Genomic DNA, 20,534 nt, shown 5'->3' on the forward strand with positions numbered 1-20,534 from the left:
CGAGGGACCTGGTTTGGATGTATAGGGAGTTCTTAAGCTGTTCAGGCAGAGAACAGCTTAAAAATGGAGAACAGCACCTTGGTGCTGTTGACTCTGCCAACTTAGACACACAGAAAGGTGAAACAGCTGCACAAACTTGCAAGGCTGTGCTCCACCTAAGACTTGGAGAGGGACACTTTATCCCAATCCACCCATGCTGCTGTCACAGGAGAGTGAAGAGAAGAAAATCCCAGTGGTTCAGATGCAAATACTAAAGGTCACAAAAAATACATCACCTACACACCCTCACTGCAGCAGGTACTGCACAGTCACCCAAACACCACACACTGTGCAGCTGGGCAGAGAAATGGAGGTTTTCCCCATTTTAGAGCAGCCCAGGGGCAGAAAATGGCTCAGCCAAGGTTACACAACAGCAGGTAGAGGTCTGGCAGTGTCAGGGACACAACACAGGACTGAGAACAACTTACCTCCTCCTCAAGTTCAGGGTGGGACTTGGCTAAAAGAAAGTCCATGTTAGTGATAGATCCTTTAGACTGAGCACTGCTTTCCTCCCCATTCTTTTGTGTAGCCTTTCTTAAGTAAGTTAAAAGGAAACAATGACAAAGCTGATGCCAATCAGTCCTACCTGACTTTTCTTACAGTCAAAGCCCCAAACTCCTACCCTGCAAAACTCTGACAAATGTATCTGAGAACCCTACAAGGTGCAGCAAGGAAAGCCCCTTTAGGACTCAAGCTGCTATTTTACATTTAGAGACATTTTTAGACTGTTATTTTATCTCTTCCATCTCTCCCCATTGCTTGAAATTAAAATAAACATGGACCAGGGCCTAGGATTTTATCTGTCACATATTGCTATCATTAAACACACTTGAAACGAGTGGGTTTAGTTCAAATAAAACTGTCTCTTCCCTCTCCCTTTCTCAGCTCAACAAACATAAAATAGGAAACTGCACTCCAATATATTCAAGAAGCAACACACGTTACATCATGAGTAGATGATCCATCTGGCAGGCTGACATGGTAATAAGTTTGCTTAATTGTCAGGTCAGGCATATTACAGACCCAGTCTGTCAGTCCTTTTATTACAGCTCTGTCTGTACTGGGGAATTTCAACTGCCTCACACTCCGTATGTGTAGACATGGAATGCATCCATATGGTAAGAGGACATATGCATGGACACATATATGAAGTGTCACTCAGAACAAGGAGATTAAATTAAGAAAGGAAATGCTGAAGTCAAATAGCTCTTAGCAGCTGTATACATTTCAGTCTGGAATAATCACCCAAAGAAAGCAATGAGATATTTACATTTAATTTATTGGAAACTGGGCTGGCGAAAGCACTGATTATAAGGGATAATCCAGCACTGCCTCATAAGGAAAACAGCCAGAGAGCCTCAGATGTTCCCTCCATTTATACTTTTTAAGCGATCAGCCCATCATTTTGTTTTTGGCTCCATGCAGCTCCAATCATGCAGACAGTCTCCTGAGATTGTCCATATGTCCTCCTGAGAAATCACTGAGTACATTCAACAAATGACTGAGTTCATCAAATGGATGCTTTGCCTTTAAAAAGCCCACAAAACAAAAGAAAAGCCACCTTTTTCCTTCTTTGTCTTTATGCCTTACCTTATCTCCTTCTCTCCATTAATGAACTCAATTTTGAAATTATTTTATTTACAGGAAGGCTTTAAGGTGTTCTGAAATACAATTTGTAGGAAAGATGCCAAATACAAATTGTATTTTCTAGACCTGCCTGCATTTGTGATTTTACATGAGCACGCACACATATGTTCAATATCCAAACAGCAGGTGTTCCCTAAAGTTTTATTGCCATTAGTTAGAAATGACCACATTACTAACAAACTCAAAGCCAAGTCTTGTCAATGGCAAGTCTTGCCAGAAAGTCTGATGATTTCCAGGATTAAACAGTCCTGCTCTGGGGTCCTGGCTCTGGCTCCTCCAGATATCTGCAAAACCTACCAGTGATCTATATTTACCCAAAAGAACCACTTAACTATTCCTCCTCTGTGTGGTATCCCCACAGCTTTTCTCAGGAAGCAGAGTGTGCTGTCTCGAGCACGGTAGCAGCTGTCACTGGGGCCTCATAAAACACTGTGATCTTTGTGGTAACCCTTTTCCCCAGCCAGATCCCTTGTCTTGCACTTTGGACATGAGCTGCTGATGCAGACTCCAGTCAAAATCTTTCCAGAAAAAGAGTAAATATAATTCAAAGCAATATCTGTACTATCTCCCTGCTGAACTACACAGCACTCAAAAAAATCCAGCTGAACAACTGTTTTTCTAGCACCTTTTAGGACTGTAATAGGACCTTAGCCACACAGATATCCCATGTAATGCACAACTGACCTTTCTGCAAATCAGCACAGTAATCAACCCCAACATCTCCTCTTTCCCTCTTGATAATCACAGCTTGAAGCTGCACATGCATCCTGGCTTTCTGCTGGATGGAAAGAGAACTGTGCCTCCCATCTTTCTTGAATTCTCCTTGGATCACAAGTTAGTGGTTTGGGAAGACAGCACCAAAATTGCCTGAGACCCCAGGATGATTGGAGTGATTGCTGATATAGAAGATGGCAATTCTTCATGGTTCTGAGCTGCCTGGGACAGGAATGGGTTCCCACTGACACCTTACAAATCATTCCAGAGAGGGTAAGGTACTCAGCCTCTTGTCAACCCAGAGAGAAACAACGGTGCTACTTATGGCAAGTCAGCAAAGTCTCTGACCTGGCTTAGGCTGACAATCAGGTGAGATGATTGCAACAATCCTGCCTGTGAGGCACAAATAATGCCAGGCAAACTGCACAACCTGCCCTTGCCCTTACTGTACTCATGCACATGAACTACTTCCTTCCAAGTGAAGAATTCATTGTAAGACTCAAAATATTTTGTTTGGGCAGGGAGGAATCAGTATCAGACTGCAAACATTGGCAGAAGTATTTATGGCTGCTTCAAAATCTCCTTTTTCTGGCCAGGCCCTTTATTTTGTTTAGTTTTCTTTTTTAAATCTGTGGGGGAAGACAGTAATATCCAATGGACCAACACATTATTGATTTCCCATAGAAACAGCAGTTAGATAGAGTGCTCACTTTCAGCAGTGAAATAGCATGTTAGTTTTATCTTACTGTAATATTTTTTTTCATTTCATCCTCTTTTACATACTCATAGAAGTTTCCTATTCACTACTGAAACACCATATGGTGATAATATATGCTAACACAGGCACAGTGACACAGTCCACAAGCCTGCTATTGAGCAAAAGTTGACAACATAAGGCTGAGAGAATTGTAAGTGCTTCCAAGCCACAATAAGTACGTCACCTAATTGCATTTTACTGTGATGCAAAGAAGTCTGAGTCAAGGAAAGAACCTCCCTACAATGAAACTGTAACAGCCTGGAGTAATTCGCAGTTACTTGAAGAGCTAGAGCAAGGATCTATCAATTCATGGCTTTCAGATACAGGCTAGATGTGAGTTGGGGTTTTTTTTAGCCTAGGCAGCTTTAATATACAGAAGGAGACAATGCATTTTAGCATCACAGTCATTCCTCATAAGGTTCTAGACAGGAAGGCCAAAGGCAATCAGTAAGAGAAAATACAGACACTGCTTCTCAAACCATTCACAGATGCCTCTGCCTCTTATTTTAATGAACTAGGTTTTGAACTAGAACATCTTGGAACAATCCTGAGATATATTCCGGCTACAAATGGATCAGGTTTATTTACACACTGGTAGTAGAGTCTGGTGGAGAAACTACAGGGCCAGGTCTCACTTTTCTGTGGAGCTCTAGGTCCTTACAGGTGGCCCTACCTGAAATGAGACTGTGAATACACCTGATCTGCCTTTGGAATGGCCAGCAAGGGCTCCAGGGAGAGGTGCTCCCTCCCTGGCAAGGTGGACCCTCAGAAAAACAGACCACAGAGAACAGGATAGACAACAGTCAGTGACAACACTATCCCAGAATGTCACTGCTATCTGTCCAAAGCCCTGTTTTACAATGAGCTGCCAGGTGAGCTGTGCCTCAGCTCTCCATCTCCAGAACAAAAGAACCAAACTTCTCCCACCCCAGGGCACAACAAGGAAGAACATGGAAAGTTGCAAGCACTCGCACAAACATGCCCCAATAAGCAACAAGGACAAATTCACAAAGGCCGTACTTGAAATGCCAGGGCTGCCCAGTGTGTTTAAGCCTTCACCTTTCAAACTGTATTTAGAAACTACCACTGCAGAAGGCAGCAGCCCTTCTCTTCTAAAGAGAACAATTCCACAGGAACTCCCATCAACAGGATCTATACCTGCCCTGCAATGGTCTCTGGATAGCTTCCAAGCAATTCCAGGGCACACCAAGGCACACCCTCCTTGCTGTGAGCGTGATGCATGAACCACAGTCATCACTCCCAGGTGGAAATGGCCTGGGGAATACGCCCAGCAGAGTCCTACAGTGGGAGCAGTCCCAAGTGATGTATTGCCATGCAGGTGTTTCTACAAGTTGCTGTGCTGTTCCCTTGGCGCTGAGCTATTTCCTTTCCCTAGCAGGGAGGGAAATGCAGCTGGTTCCTCCTGTGCACAGAAGAGAAAAACACAACACAAAAGGAACAGAAACCATAGAGAGCAGAGCAAAGGAAGCCTGATTTCCTATGGACTTGTGCCTTGCATCTTGAGCAGACTCTGACCCTTCCTGTTCTCATCTGTTACCTCTCCTGACTGCCCCTCCACTTCCCTTCTCCCCCTAGTATTAGCCTTGGCATTTGTCTGTGTGTGTCAGCCAAACAATCCATGTTCCAGGTCAGAGATCCTGGTTACAGCACAGTCTGGAAGGGCAAAAGTTCAAGTTGCCTTCAGGACATGCAGCCAGCTTGGAGCTCGCTGCGCACATGTGCAGTGGGGCCACCCCATGGGCCAAGCAAGGACAGCCAGGGTGGCCCCACTGCACACCCTGCAGCTCCCCGAGACAGGGACCTCAGGGATCCCTCCTCCCCAGCCACAGAGTTCTTCACACAGATACCACTCCCACAGACCCACTTAAAATGGTCACAGAAATCAAACCATATGTGGGGAGCAGCCAACTGCTGGACACCACTGGGTGCTGAGTAGAAAGAATTAATCAACTGTGCTTTCATTCCAAAATGCTCCAGTTATTTCCTTGGAAGGCACTGGACAGAAGAGTAGCTACCACACATGGGGAAATCAACCCCACACCTGAGACCTCTTTAAATCTTTCTGACAGGGGTGTTCTCACACACTGCCCATCTGTTCCAATGGGGTATGAGATGAAGATAAATCCATCACAGGGTGCCCATGGTGTGGCCTCAGCTCCTCTGGTGACTCAGGCACAAATCATCTGATCTCCCAGTGCCTAGGTTCCTCCCCTGCCCATGAGACAGGCAGTGTAGTTCCCCATTTCACAGGGCTGCTGTCATGGTGGTGAATCTGATGCCACTGAAGCACTCAGATGCATCGACCCATGCAAGAACGCAAGCAGAGGCTGCATCCCAACAAAAAACAGGTTCCTGCCCCAGAGGCAGCTGCTCTTTGCTGGCTGGACACACGGACAGCTCACGAAGTGCGCCACAGCCCTTTGAGGAGAGTGCCAAACTACACCGAGTGCCAAAATGCAAGGATGGGGAAATGATGACAGGCTTCCTGAGATGATGCCTTACAGCAGCTCAGTCCCATTGTGGGGAAAAAGATAGAAAACAAAACATAACAATAGGCAGAAGGCCTTGAAAAGCTTTAGAGAATAAGAATCCTGCTCTCAACAACTCACAGCAAAACAATCACAAATGCAGAATGAGAAAAAGACCAAATTATGCAGTACTATTTGCTTTTTATCACTGTTCCCAAAGTAAATGTTTATCTTTATCCATATACAAATTTGAGATGCCTGCACAGATTTTAAAGTCCAATACATCCAACACTGGTCATCATCTAAAGCTTTAGCCAAACACGTAGGCAGAAAACCAAAATGGATGCAAAAAAAGAGAAAAGGAAAAATGGAAAAGAAAACCTTACTGGTATTCCTGCGAACTTGATAATATATCAGAAAAAGAAACAGCAGGAGTAGTGCTGATTTATTTTCACTCTGATGATAGTACAAGAGGAAGAAATAATACCCTGCAAAGGTCACTCTTATCCTGTTCATCTGTGACAGGCTGATAATCCGGGATCTCAGAAAACTTTCTTTAAAAATCTTCACGGACATGCTCTTATCAAAAGGATTAAGGTTTAATACATACCAGCAGATGCAACCGATTCAGGCATCTGCTAATCAGAGCAGCGTCAGTTGCTGCACGCACTGGCTGGAGCTGATGACTGCAGGAAGGTTTCCCTTCTTATAGAGACACATTAAATCATCTCTTGGCTGTGCCTCCCAACTCACACGTTCATGGCTGAGCATCCCCGTCCTGTGCACCCTCCTGCCTCACCCCATGTCAGGGACAGCAGGACAGATGTGCTGCTCACAGCCAGCACACCCACAGTGGTCCTTCCAGAAAGCTCCAACCCAGGGACCACCTCAAACACCACCTGCGTGGGGTGGGAATGTCACTCTGTCTTTGGAGAGGGGAACCACAGCAGGAAGTGTTTCTGGATGTAGGGGCTTTGCATTTTGAGTGTTGGGAGGAACCTACTGAAATTGCTCTAGATGGGACACTTCCTTTCCTACTTTCAGAATCCACCCGGATTTTCCAGACAGCACAAAGCCAGCGTGCTCTAGCCAGAAGCAGGAGCACAGCTCTCAGAGGTGACCCCATCTTCAGAATAGCCCATGCAATTCCTGATGTCCATGACTACAGCAAAAGTGTCACAGCCCACTGAGAACAGCCACAGTCAGCAGCCTGCAGTGAGTCTCCACAGGCCACCTGATGCTACTACAAGGGCTGGAGCTCACCAGCTCAGCACCAGCTTGGGCACTCTGCTGTGAGCCACTGTCATCCAAGTCATCGAAACCACAGCACTCACAGCCTTCAGGAAAAGCAGTGTGTAGCACAAAAGCTCTACAGTAGCTAGGATGGTCCTACTAAAAGATCACCAACCCTTTAGGATGGACAGCAGATGCTTCTCAGTTTCAGAAGATGAGCCTTCTTCCAATGAACCCTCTTGTCCTACAACAAAGAGATTCAAATGCCTACAAAGCCCAAAACACACAGAACTCAAGAGAACAAACACAAAGAGCCCTTTTCAATCGGGAAAGCACTGCCTGGCTACTGTGCACTGCTTTGGCAAAGATGCCCAGCAGTTAGATCCACTCAGAGCAGCAGAATGAGGCCAGGAAACTTTTATTTACCTCAAATATCATACGTGAAGATGGCAGAAGCTAAGCCATCCATTTCAGCCCAAACTGAACATCTGAAAAAGCCATATTCCCCTGAGTCCCGTAACTGAGGAACCATAAAACTCTCTGTCACATAAACGCTACAGGAGGGAGGAATTCATTCTGAACCCTCCAAATCAATCTCAATCTCCTTGTACACCTAAATTTTCTTTCTTAAAAGAAATAACTACATTCCTGACAACAACTGGAGTTCTATAACATACTCTGTGAACTGCCCTTCCAAAATCCTTTTGGTACAAACCAACCCAAGCAGCCAGGCTCAGCCAAGTACCAGGAACAACGAAACCAACCCTGAACCTGTACTAGCAAATTTGGACAGACTGTTTTCAGTTCAGATTCAGTGATCTGTTTTTCATAAAGCCTCACAGCCCAAAGCAAGAGCAATCATAAGGAGCTTTCTCAAAGATGGGGAAATGTGCTTCCCCTTGCTGGGCTGGAAGCTTTAATCATGGCTGGAGACACAGCTCTGCATAAACCAAGATAAAACACCTGAACTCCCAGCCTTGCATTCCTGACACAGCTATAAGTGGGGCACTAGCAATTAGAAATTCATAGGGAAGAGATGCCTAGGAGTCTTCAGCACTCAACATTTTGCCTTGGTTTGCCATTGTACAGCTGAAACTGTTCAATCCTGTCCCACAACTCTGCAAGAAAATACGTCCATTGCCTTTTCTCTGCTTTTACTATCCCCAAATGGTCATCAAAAGAAGTGACAGGATAACCACCAGCACTGTCGAACATTTAAATCCCTTTTAAATTCCAGTCATTACAAGACATTATTTCCCAGTATGCTTAAAACTTAATGAAAATATATCACTGATTTTTTAAATTTAATTTTCTTTACATTTTTATTGTTTCACAGCTCATAGAGAGAATGAGCCCCTTTTCCTTCAAAATAGTGCTCACTTTGCCTTAAAGTGTTGGATACTGACAGGTGTCTAGTACTGGGGGCAATGACACAGGGGCATGAATCCTTAGAAATCTTGCCTAACTCTGCCTTCATGTTCCCCACCTGTTTGAACAACCTCATCACCCAAAGGCCTTCAACCCAGACCAAGGTTCCACATTGCTACATGCCATACACATGGGGAGTAAGAGGCAAATCACATTGAAGAGGTTGCCAAGCTACGAGGACAGAAGAGATTTTGAGAGGAAGGAGAGGGGAAACACTACATTCAAGGCCATTTAGCACAGCAGTGGTTGCTGGGAATGAAACAGGTCTCCAGAATGCCAGCCCAGTTGCCTCTGGATTAAGCTGCCTCCAAGAGCTGTACGCAAGCAGATTTCATCTTGGCTATGGTGCATGGTCAAATAAGATTTTTTTTTTTTTTTGTTACTTAAATACTTCACAAATATTGGCCAAAGAGCATTTTCTTTTAGAAAAACCTTAAAATACTACCAGAGCAAGTACACTTATTACCTGGTACACCTCCTACAAAGTGCTATTTTGCCAAACAGACATTCTGTTGGAAATTCAGGATAAAACTCAAGAGTTTCAGAAGGTAGGTGTCCAATTCCAGACAAAGCAATCATCATTCAATACGTAATTCACAGCAGGGACGAAGAACCCTGAGCTTACATGTGCTGCTATTTCCAGTATTTCATTTTCATAGTCTCTGCTGGAAGCCCTTTCTCCAGAGTCACAAAGTTTTCTTGTTTTTTAAAAAATGCAAACTTTTGTTTTATGGGCTAAAATTTGTCATTTTTGGTTTAGGGTGTGTGCTTGCTTTTTTTTTGTTTTTTTTTTTTCTTTGTTTGTTTGTTTGTTTGTTCAGGTTTTTTTGTTAAGATCTTGCTGCACTGACCTTTTATGCAAGGATTTAAGCAGAACAGGTAAAAACTGGGGAAAATACCCTTCAATAGAGGAGTCAGATCACCACAGCATTCACTAGGCCTCTATTTATGGGGTTCACACAATTTATGACTTGCCTCTGCTCCCATCCATGGAAATTATGCACCTAATACCTTGTTTTTTACTAATGCCTCCTTTTACTAATGACAGATACAGTGGGTTCTCTGCCTCTGAACTTTCCAATGCGTTACTGCAATTTAGAAGGTGTGAGATGCACACAGAAGCACACTGCAGCTACACAAGAGGAGCTCTGTACTTTACTCATCACGCTAGTACTTCCAAACTGCACCAAATGAGAGGAAAAAATTAATTAGATTTTTTTCATAGTGCATCTGCAGTTCTTCCAACAACACCCGAGGCAAGTTAAACCTCATATGCTACTGCAGTCATGGCAATTTTGAGATCATCTTGGTCATCTTGTCCATTTCAATTTACTGTACCAAAAGGCTAGAACTGGTCATGCTGGTGAAGGTCATGCAGATCCTGTCTAAAGTTTCTGTTCTAGCTGAATTCTTTAAATACAATCTCTCCTACACCACCTCACATGACAGGAAACATCCTTAGATGCTGCTCTGTTGAGGCTAAAGATGATGATTTAGTCTTGTAATTTTATGTGCTTTTAGGTATGTGCAGTTTTGAAAGGAAAAAGCTTGCATTTAATCACTTCTGATTGCTTCTATGTTTCAGTCAGAGAGACTTTTGCTTGCAAGACATGGACTCAGCCCAGGTCACCTTTGCTTTCCTACTCAGCTGTCTAGAATTGGGCAGGACCACGAGGTACCAAGAGGACACTGCTGACCACAGGTGTCCAAACTCTCTCCCTGCCTTCTATTAATGGTGGTCAGTTCCAGCTGATTGGCAGTGTCCTTTTCACCTGCCCAGCTCACAAAAATGTTAACGAAGTGACACTTAGGTAAGCAATGCAGGGATGGTGCAGATTCGAACTCACCGTCCTCAACAGCAAGGGCTAAGCGACGGTGCCTGGGGTTGATGTTGGGCCATCCTTTCTGAGAAACATTACATCCCTCTATGTCAGAGGCACCCCCAGTGCAGTCTGTGTCTTTGCAATCATGAACTCGTACCAAGGATCAAAAGAGCTTCCCTTTGTGTGAGTTAATGGCAGTGGGCAGCGTATGTTAAATAAACTGCTTGTCATTACCCTGCTATCCAGTGAGAGAGGACTACGTTACGATTTATCTTACATTGCTTTAAAACTGTCTTGAAGATAATATAAAAAAGAAATGTAACAATAAAATTTCTTATTCCAGAATAGGAGTATCCCCAAGGGTAAGGTATTCCTATAAAATTATTATAATGCTTTAACCACATAAGCACGACTGAAAACGTCTTCTCTGAAAACAAGTCGTAGCTCTTTTTTCCTATCTGCAGCCATTATCCTGATAAATTTGGGAAGGTCAGCTAAGGTGTAATCCAATAAATGTGCTGATGTTCTGAGTAAGTACCTTACAATTTGCAGCCTAATCTATTATCCTACTATAAGACCATCAAATGACTCACCAGTTTTAATACTTAGTACAGATCAAACAAAGGAAAATATCAAAGCTTTACCTTCTAGTTCCACCTTTCAAGGACTTGTTTGAGTACTCTCTAATTACAGCAGATGATACATCTAACTCTGTCATTTTCTTTCTTTAACAGCTCTAGTTAGAAGTTGCTGTAGCAGTACTTTTCACAGGACATCATTATGTTAACCAAAAGATGCTAGGAAGTCAGATAGACTGAACAAATCAATCTGGGATTTGATCCCAGAGATGGAGTTCAGCTTCTTCTGCCCACCAGGCCACACAGTGTGCAATGCACCTGGGAGCTTCACCATCCAGGTGCTCCTGGGTGCAGGTGACAAGTCTGCAGAGGCCCCACCCGAGTTGTGGCAGAAAGCCATGGGAACAAGCACGTGCACAAATGGGAATGAGCACATCATCTTGGAGGGTGATGAACTTCGGAAGTCAGATCAAGTCCTAAACTTGGGCTATGACTTCAAATCCTCCAGAAACTCAAATGCACCTGCAGATATTTGCCTTTGGACACTGTGATTTTTATTTTTTTTTTCTTTTAATGGTAAAGGCGTAAAATAAAAGTGAAAAAACGACCTATTCACAGAACCCCAGATTCCAAAGGAAGAAGCATCAGGAAACTGTCAGCAGCACTGTCAGCAAACTGTAGATGCTCCATGAAATAGTACAGAAGTTACATGTCCCCACAAAGATGTCAGAGCTGACTGGGAGCGTTGCTGAGGAAAATGGGGAGCACAAATCTCTTTCGCCCAACTCTAGCAGTGTTTTGAGTCTGAGCATTCCCCAGTAACAGTGTGTGCTGGTATGTGTTTGGCCCATGCAAACAAAATGAACATGGCTTACTCACCACAGTGCCTCAGCAGAACTCGTCTCATTTATCGCAACAACAAAAACCACTGGGAAAAGGGCAGAATTGTATCTGGTTTACATTTTTGGTCTTTTTGACTGACTAACCCAAGTCAGACTATTTTTCAAGTACAAGCCTGTAAGTTTATGCAATAACTGTGCACATGACACTAAAAGCCAAGTTTATAGGGAGGTCCCTGCAGAAAGGATGGAAACTCAGAGCCTCTGTGTGCAGGGGGGACACTTTCAAAAGAGCACAAATCTGATTTCACTCTGCTTTTGCCTCATTTGCAGACTTGAAGAAGAGCAAATCTAAAGAGATTCCGATCACTACTTTAGTTCTGCTTCAAAGGTATCTCAGTTACTTAAAAGAAATGGAGCAATGCAAACAACCAAAAAAGACAAAACAAAAAGAAAGCTTGTATGGATAGTGAGTGTGCACCCATCACTGACTTATCTCTTTGATACTTTTGACTTTTGGGGCTTTACTAAGAGAAATACAGCACACATATAGCTGTATAGAGCCTATAGACCCACATGCATGTAATAAATGAGACCAGTCATGAGACTAGGAAGGAAAGATAAGGCACAAACATATCTAGGATGATTTTAGGAGATCTCAAGAATTGCCCTTTTAAAAGTGCCACTTGGGTGTCACCACTTCCTCTGATAACGAGATGACATCTCACCAAAACTTAAATAGCTCCACTCAAGCACTACCTAGATGAGTGACAAAAATTAGCCAAGTCACTGTCACCCCTGCAGTCCTCGTCTAGACACAGCAGAGAAGTGTGAATTCCAGTCTGCCTTGCTGGGCTACAGCTTCCCTGACAGCTGAGCTCTGATCCAAGCCACTTCGTGAGATGCGGATATCTGGATCCTTCTGGCAGCGCGACAGACAAAAGTTAACAGAACAGAAAAACAACAAGAAAATAAAAGCACAAAAGTCCTTGTGAATCGAGAAGGTTCTAATTCACGAGTCATTGTTGGTTGAAAGTTGAGGCAAACAAAATGCCGTTTTTTTGCGAGTATTTTTCTAACAATCTCTGTGGCAATCTGACAGTTGGGATCAGAGGCCCTTTGCTCAGAGGTGCGGCAGCTTTTGAGCCGGTGCCCCCTCAGAGCAGCTGCGCCCTTCTCCCCATTGACAGCCACATCTGGATGCTATCAGGAGGAATTGGCTGGCCTTCTCACAACAAATACCAAGCACTTAGCAAATTGACTCCAGAAGTCGATGCTGGTCCCCTTCCCACTCTGTGTTTATGCAATGTGCAACTAACCTGTTGAGTCCGAGGCTTGTATGGAGAGCTGCTCTCTAGGTCAGCCAGGATGCTGGTCAGAGAGTCAATTTCTGCATCTAAACTGCACCGCCTCTCCTCAAGTGTCTTGCCACCAGGATTCACCTTAAAGAAGAAAGAAAAGTTCCAGTTATTCAAACCACTTGGCCTGGCATATAATTTCTTACTGTCCTCATGGAGCTGCACCCATGCCTAACAATAAGTCTTGGGTTGCAGGGACAAACATGCTGAAATCCCATAGCTCCCTCCAGAATTAACAGCAAGCCTCGATCTCACATTAATTTATGCTGCTTTGGGGCTTTTTTTTCACGTATTTGCCACAAGGGTCCCATTGTGTAAAACTGACTTGGAGGATTAGCAATTCAGCAACCAGCAATCTGCTACTAGAAGAGGAGGACAATCCCCACACTGTAAGATGGAGAAGATGTGTTATAGAAGGATACTTGTCTGGAAAGACAAATCTGGGGACAGGCTTGGAGCACCTGGATCCCAAGAGCATCTCTTCTGCCATGTTCTCAACTCAGGCAAAACACAAAGAGAACAGAGCTACAAACCACAGTAACCAGTGACTGGCAACGTGCACCTATTCTTATTTTAAATCAATTCTTGGTAGGTGTACCTGTCTGAGTCAATGCTTCTTCACAAATTTCATCTGAAAAATGAGCTCTTTCAAGAAGGAGTGAAAAAGTTAAATCCATTTCTAGCAGATTGAAGGTGAAGGGTGTGATTTGCAACAAGCAGTCAAAAAACAACGTAAGTAAGGTCCTTGTGAAAAGGCTTTTATGCAGGAAATCCCATGCCCAGAGCAAATGTCAACATGCAGCCAGGGACCCTAATTCAATACATTTTGTTTTCTTTCTGCTTTCGAAACAGCCCAGTCCCATTTGTACCCAGGCTGGTAGGGACGCTCACTTGGAAGGGAAGAGATGTGAATTTTCACCACCACCACCACTCACCTCAATAAGTAAAACCCAGAACTCAGTACCACAGCAGTGCATGTAACCTTCAATCCACTGTTTAAGGTCAGTACTGCAATCCCTGCTAGAATAACCATTTTTAAAGGGGACTCATTCCCATGCTTTGTTTTTGATAAATCAACCTAGTCCAAAACCTCTAGGAAGGACCTTTGTGCTGTACAGCCCAACCCAACAGCAGGAGCTCTCAAGAGGACACAAAGTAGGTAAAGGCTAGGACACATCCTCCTCAATGTCTTCAGTGCTTTGGGAACTAGGCAGCTCCACTAGGAATGGGAAATTTAAGAAAACCAGCTGAGGATCCATGCCATGAACAAAGTAGGTGCTCGGAGCTAGCCCCACTGAGCCAGGCCACCACCAGGGCACGCAGAGAAACCAAAGTTCTTGAGTCAAGTGAACTATTACACTGAAAGTCTTTTTTTCAGCCTGAGTTGTCTTCTTTTCTTCCATGTCTTACTTATCTGCAAATCCCCTGGACAGGACAGAGTCTCCCTGTGTACGTGCAACTACAGAGTTCAGTGCAGAAGAGCTCAGAGTTTGACAATGTCAGTAATAAAAATACTAAAGAATTACCTAACAACTCTCCTAATTTCAACTACAAAAGCTGTTCAGACCATACCAGCACCTTGCCACAGACAATCCAGCTCTGTTTGCTTTCACTCTCACCAAGTTACTTCAATTTTCCAAGACAACAATTTGCCTTTTCTTTTGGCTCACTGGCTGCTCCAGATAGTTTTTATTTAAATTTCATTTTAGGTGCAGTTGATCATTACCTGTTTTAAAGAACTCCCCAGTCACCAATCTGTCAGATAAATGGCAAGTTGGTCAAAGAGAGACAGACTATGCAAAGTAGGCAGCCTCTGATCTGCCAAACTTATTCGTGCTGAGGCATCCATTAGGTCCTAATGATTATTAAATCTTATTGGATTACAATATATTTGGCTTGACTAACAAGAAAATGGAAGTTCCAGTGTGGCTTATGCAAGAACTCACCATTTAAAAGGCTGAGAGTCAGGTTAAAAAATACTTACAAACTCGACTCTTCTTGCCTATTTTTATTATAGAGCCAAAGTCTTTCCATCCAAACCATTGTTCAAAAAAAACAAATATTTTTCACAGGAATTAGCCCAGGTCATTACTCCTGGCTAACTGCAGGCACCTGTTTTTTTTAAATCTGCAAAAGTGCAACTTCTTTTTCACTTCATGACTCTTGAAGTTTGATTCTTCTTCATCTTCTGGTTGTTTGGTTTTCCTTCTTCTTCCAGTTGTTGGCCTGTAACTGCCACAGGCTTCTCTGACAGAAAATCTGTGATTGCTCCACTCCAGAGAATTTTGAAGCTAAGCAGCCAAAAAACAGCCTGGAAAAGAGAGGGGAGATGCAAAGAGCATCCAAGGCCCCAACATGTGAGGTGATAAATCAAGCCAATGGAAGAACCAGGAATAACACTGGAGTCCTCACAGGACTTGCTTGGTACCTTGACACTAGAGAGAAGTGATGGTGGCAGATGAGAAGATCAGCCAATTTCATTTCTGCTTCTTAGCATTTCTGGGCCATATTATTCCCAGGTTCTCATTCCCCAGAACAATTATGCAATAGCTGACTAGCAAATACTACAGAACAAGTTATAAGGCTGTAAAAGCTAAATGTCCTTAGGAAACCTAGAAAAGTAAAATAAAACACCATAGAAGCATCTCTATTGATTCTGGGCTCTGATTTATTTATTCAATTAAAATATAATCAACATAGATTAAGAGCCCAACTCTACAAATGCAGGAGCATAATGCAGTGCAACAGTGCCAACGAATGACACTACAGATGTATTCTGCAGGGGCAGAAAGGGACTTGAAAGACATTTAAGAAATGGTAATCCTCACAAAGACAGGTTTCTGGTTGCTTTTTCCTCCCCATCCCCGCAAAGCTTGAATTTTTCTCTCCCTACAGTGTTCAATACTCAACCAAAGGGTTTGCTGCGTGGGCAAACTGGAGCATTTGCAACACCAACTTCAGCAAGAGAGGGTTAAGTTATTCCTCTTCCCATGCTCTTTGTCATGACATTACTATAAAAGTTTTATGACATTGTTCTGGAACAAAACCCGAGCGCCAGGTCCCAAGGCACAACAGGTTCACACAGACGCAGCTCTGCTCCGGGGAGCGCGGGCTGGCTAAGCTCAGAGCCCCGCAGATACAAACACCGGAACCAGAGGGAACTGCTAATTCTATTTCTGTCTGGATTTATGGCATTGTTGCAGACATGTCGCTTTTGCACCCCCTCTTCCAGCCAGTAGAATATGGAAAAATGGGCTTAAAAAGAAAAAAGATGCTATCTTTGGCTCAGCCAACGTGAGTTCAACAAAAAGCAAACGTAAGCCAACCCAGTCCAACAAATTACTCATGCCAGAGACTATCCACTCACGTGAACTTCTGCAACGCCTACACTCCTATCCCCTGGCTCAGTTTGTGCTCTGAGTCAAAAGAGAGAAAAACAGCAGAGAGCTTCACTGCTTGGCTTGTTTGTCAGCCCCTGAATTCCTCGTGTGCAGCTCAGAGCAGCTCTGATGGTAATCCACTCTCGAGCCCCATCAACCTACTCTGCTCTGATGAAAATTTACTTTAGTTTTACTAATCCTATAACCCAACAGCAGTCAGTGCCACAGGTCCCCCACAGGACTCCAAGGAACATTCATTACAGAACATGCAGCATAGAGGTCAACACAGAGTCTCAAATTTTGCCTCACCGCACTAAAACGGTTGTGAGACTATTCACCAAGCTAAAAGACATGAAAAGCACAATGACGTCCCTTGATCACCTACTCTTATCATATTTTGCAGCTTTCAGCAGAGGAGCAAGAACATCTCTCGTTTAACCAAGCCAGCTCCTTGCAGTGGGCTCAAAAAGAATCTGGCTCCCAGATGTCCTTCCTAGCTCCTGTTCCAAATTCCTTTCCCTACCCAGGCCCAGCCGTCTCTCTTTTATTCTGTTTTCCCCTCTCTCCATGCCCTGTTTCCTGCCCTGCAGGGCTGTAGCTCAGGCCAGGCATTAGCCCCTGAGATGAGAGATGCAATGTGGGCTGCCAGGTTGGCCTCTCAGCCAAATTGCTGGTGCCAGGTGGTGTTGCTGTGTTGGGGAAACATGGAGTGTGGCTTTGCAGCAGTGACCTGCTGACAGGGGTGGTGGGCTACAAGTAACTCCTGAGCCCCAGAATGTATTTTCTACCAACACAAGGCAATGGCCAAACTCCTGAATACTTTGGGTATTTGACTTCGTTCACAGAAGAGCAATTTTCCAATATCAGTATCCACCACCTCTCCATCCACCTCAAAAGTCTTGTCTAGCAGAGGTTGAGCTGAGCACATTTGCATATTTCCTGAGTGCAGTGGCCAGCTCATCCTCTGAACTGTGTCCCGGGAAGGTGATCTGTCATTTGTGGAAAATGTAGTGCTGGTTTATCTGTGCAGACACCTCCAAGACAGCAGAGCTGCAGCTAAACACACAACCTTTCTTGTAGCATCAGCTCATTTCACAAGCTGTGCTATCACAGGTCACTGATAACCTCCTAACTCACAAGTGAAAGACTGGAGATGAACACCATGGATATTAGGAAAGGTCACAGCTAATGACTCAAAACAAAGCTGAGGGCCCACAGTGCCTTCTGTTCCTGGTACATTGGTTTTAGCCTGAGGTGCTTGGGAGCTCTCTTTGAGCTGTAACACATCAACACTTTTTTCATTTACACATCCAAGAACAGGGAAAAGCAGAAAAGCCTTCTGGGGCAAAGGAAGGACAAAGGTAACAAGAGGAACAGGAGGAATTTAGGCAAATCGGGAGTTGTGAGCAAGTAGGCTGCACCCATGGCAGCCACCCACCAAGCTGTGCTGGCTGTTGTAATCCTGGGATAGGCACTGAGGTGGTGGGAAGAGCAAATAAAACAGGAGTGAGCCTCTCCTTATGCTCCATGGCCTTGGGCACTGGGCTTTGACAGAGATGCAGACAGAGCAAGCAGGATGCAGTTCTTATTTCCTATTTTAGCTGGGGACAGGTGAGGGACAGAAAAGTGTTTGATGTCAATAGTATCCACTGTACTGACAAGAAGAGACAGTGAGAAATGTTAACCAGGAAGACGAAAGGAAGTGATTCAGTCTTGATATACTTCAGGCTGGAACTTGTTTAGTTTTTCCTTTTTTTTTTCTCTTTCTTTGCAAATTCTCTAACAATATCACTGCCAGAGGCAAGGTTCTTTTCAGACACACACCCCTGCTACCTCGTCTCTTATTCATTCTTCTTTCCAAGGTCACAAAAGCCATCTAAAGCCCCAAAAGACATTGCAGTGGCAAAAAAGATGCATATTGAAGGGTATCCACCAGGAATATGAAGAACCCTTAAGAGTTGCTGTGCCTATTCTCCCCTAAGCCAAGTGTAAACATTTTCTTTCAAATTCCCTAATGTAAATTTAAACAGTCCCAAGAGGCTGCCCCACCACGCACGAACATGGAGACAAGAGCAGACTGCAGCATCCAGGGCAAGGGGGGTCTGAGATGCTTGACTGATGCCTAATCTCCATTCCAGGCACCAAGGAGGGCTGGAAAAGAAGTCGTGCCCTTTAAAAACAGAAAGATTGAGTCTTTTGAAACAAATATGAAATGATGGAAGATTTCAGCAGATGTGACCACAGTGATTTCACCAGATGTGATTGTATCAAGGATCTAATAGAAAAGAACTTCCCTGCTGTTCCATCAGGCTGAAGTCAGGCCTGAAATATCCTTTTTAGTCTTTTGATGACATCAAGGATAAAAGCCAAAGGGAAGTTAGGGTTTGATTTATTTTTTTCCCTTTGCTCTTTCATTTTTTCAGGCACAGAATAGTTTTACCTGGTTTGTATTGCTGGATATTAGCAGGACTAAAGGAAAGCACTTCAAAAGTTTAAAGAAGGCTGTTCCAAGGCACCATTTGGTACCTCTCAGATGCCACTGTCATTTAACTGGGCAATGTTTCTTTGACTCCAGCCACTTTTTCAGATTTCACTGTAAAGAGGCAGGTCAGGCCTACCTGGAACAGGACTTGAACGGGGTGGGAGTGGTCATCTACTAAACACCAGCCTGTATGGTCCCAAAAGGGGCCAGTGAATGTGCCAAATATCTTCCCTTGGCAAAGTTCATACCAGCAGCTGTGCCACAACAAACTGTAGAAGGCACAGTGGGGTAAAGGAAGCTGTGCTCAGCCACACCTACAGCAATTAGTCTGGCATAGCCACAGTCCCACACTCAATCTCTCCAGCCATGAAAAACACAAATACTACTGGGTATCCAGACTGAACTCACTTCTGAAGCAACACAGTGTGGTAAAGAACTGCACGGGCTTTCAGCTGGGGCAAACAAACAAGCAGATAAAGGAAAGTTATTTGTTAAGCATTGCTAGGAGACACCTTGCAAAACCTTAACAACTGATTTAAAAACTCACTGTGGTGTAAGAAGCTTATGAAAACAACAAATAATAAAAACATTTTTAAAAAAGAAAAAATACAGATACATCAGATAACAAGAAAGCATGAAACTAGGAGGCATCAGTCTCAAAACAAAGGAAAGGGGGTAGGTGTTTTGTCACACAACATGCTGCTAAGCTGCAGGCCTATTTCTGCTGCAAGACACTGTGGTTGCTATTTTACATGGATTTTAAAAGCAGCAGGACAAACTCATGGAAGAAAACTCCAAGACACATAATGAATATCAAATGTTCAGTGCTTCCCTTTTACATTTTTCTCTGGTCACTAGTGATTGATTTGGCTCTAGAGACATCCATATGAAGTCGCCACTTGTGTTTTCTATCTACCTGCTGACACCTGTCAGGAGTCACACCTGCTGGAGAGTACATTCCAGTCTGCAGGTAAATAAGTGACCACAGCCCTGGGTGCCAGGGTTTGGCCCAACACCTGGAAACCCATTTCTTCCTTTCTTTTAGGAGAGACAACAGAAATTGCAACCAACTGCACTCAGTCTCCTGGGATGCATAGATAAAAGAAAGCAAAGACTTTGTTGCAGTTATGAAGCTGTATGATAATAAAGATTTATATTTCCCTGGGGATCAGTGTGACAGACACTGTTCACACAATGCCTAGGAAACATCCTTGTCCCAAGAAGTTTATTGTCAATTGGATACCAGCCCTGGGAAGGGAATCCAGGCAGAGGGGTGGGAGCAAGGTGCTGAAACTCTGAGATACAACCAAGTTCCTCCAGGACACCAGATGAAGACACTAGCGCCTTGGGCCAAGTCAGCTCCTTAAAGGACTTTTCATTCTCTGTATTTGCCATCCAAGACCTGACAAAACATGCCACAAGACAACAAACCCCTGTCCAAGCCATTCAAGCTCCAGTTGCAATTCTGTTGCAGGATGGCCTTGGTTTCCCATGACACAGCTGGGTCTGAGCCACTGCTGTGGCTAGCAACTGGACTGTGGGTCAGGGGGCCTGTGGTCATCTTCCACCACTGTTTAATAAACTCTTTCTCCCTGCTTATCCTGAGCAGGGCCCCAGTCCCAGCACCAGCACGTTGGTGGGGGCAGGATGCCACCAGTATGGATGAGCAGTAGTAGAGTAATCCAGGAATACATTCCCTTCCCAGCAGCTCCTGCCCCTAACACCAGAGGGAAGATTTTGCCACAAACACCTGTGGTTAGTCCAGAA

The 20,534-nt window shown here is 44.1% G+C and overlaps 1 protein-coding gene across 12 annotated transcripts in view; it reads right to left on the minus strand.

Moving 5' to 3' along the window:
- The window catches only part of LPP (LIM domain containing preferred translocation partner in lipoma), a 326,612-nt gene that overhangs the window by 138,207 nt on the left and 167,871 nt on the right, over nucleotides 1–20,534 (minus strand). For all 12 annotated transcript variants that reach the window (XM_021536843.2, XM_021536840.2, XM_021536845.2 and 9 more), the window contains one exon: nucleotides 12,867–12,989. In XM_021536843.2, the coding sequence (XP_021392518.1) occupies nucleotides 12,867–12,989 (123 nt within the window). The remainder of the gene's footprint in view (nucleotides 1–12,866; nucleotides 12,990–20,534) is intronic.

Source organism: Lonchura striata, chromosome 10 (genome assembly GCF_046129695.1).
Source record: "Lonchura striata isolate bLonStr1 chromosome 10, bLonStr1.mat, whole genome shotgun sequence".
In the NCBI taxonomy this organism is placed as follows: Eukaryota; Metazoa; Chordata; class Aves; order Passeriformes; family Estrildidae; genus Lonchura; species Lonchura striata.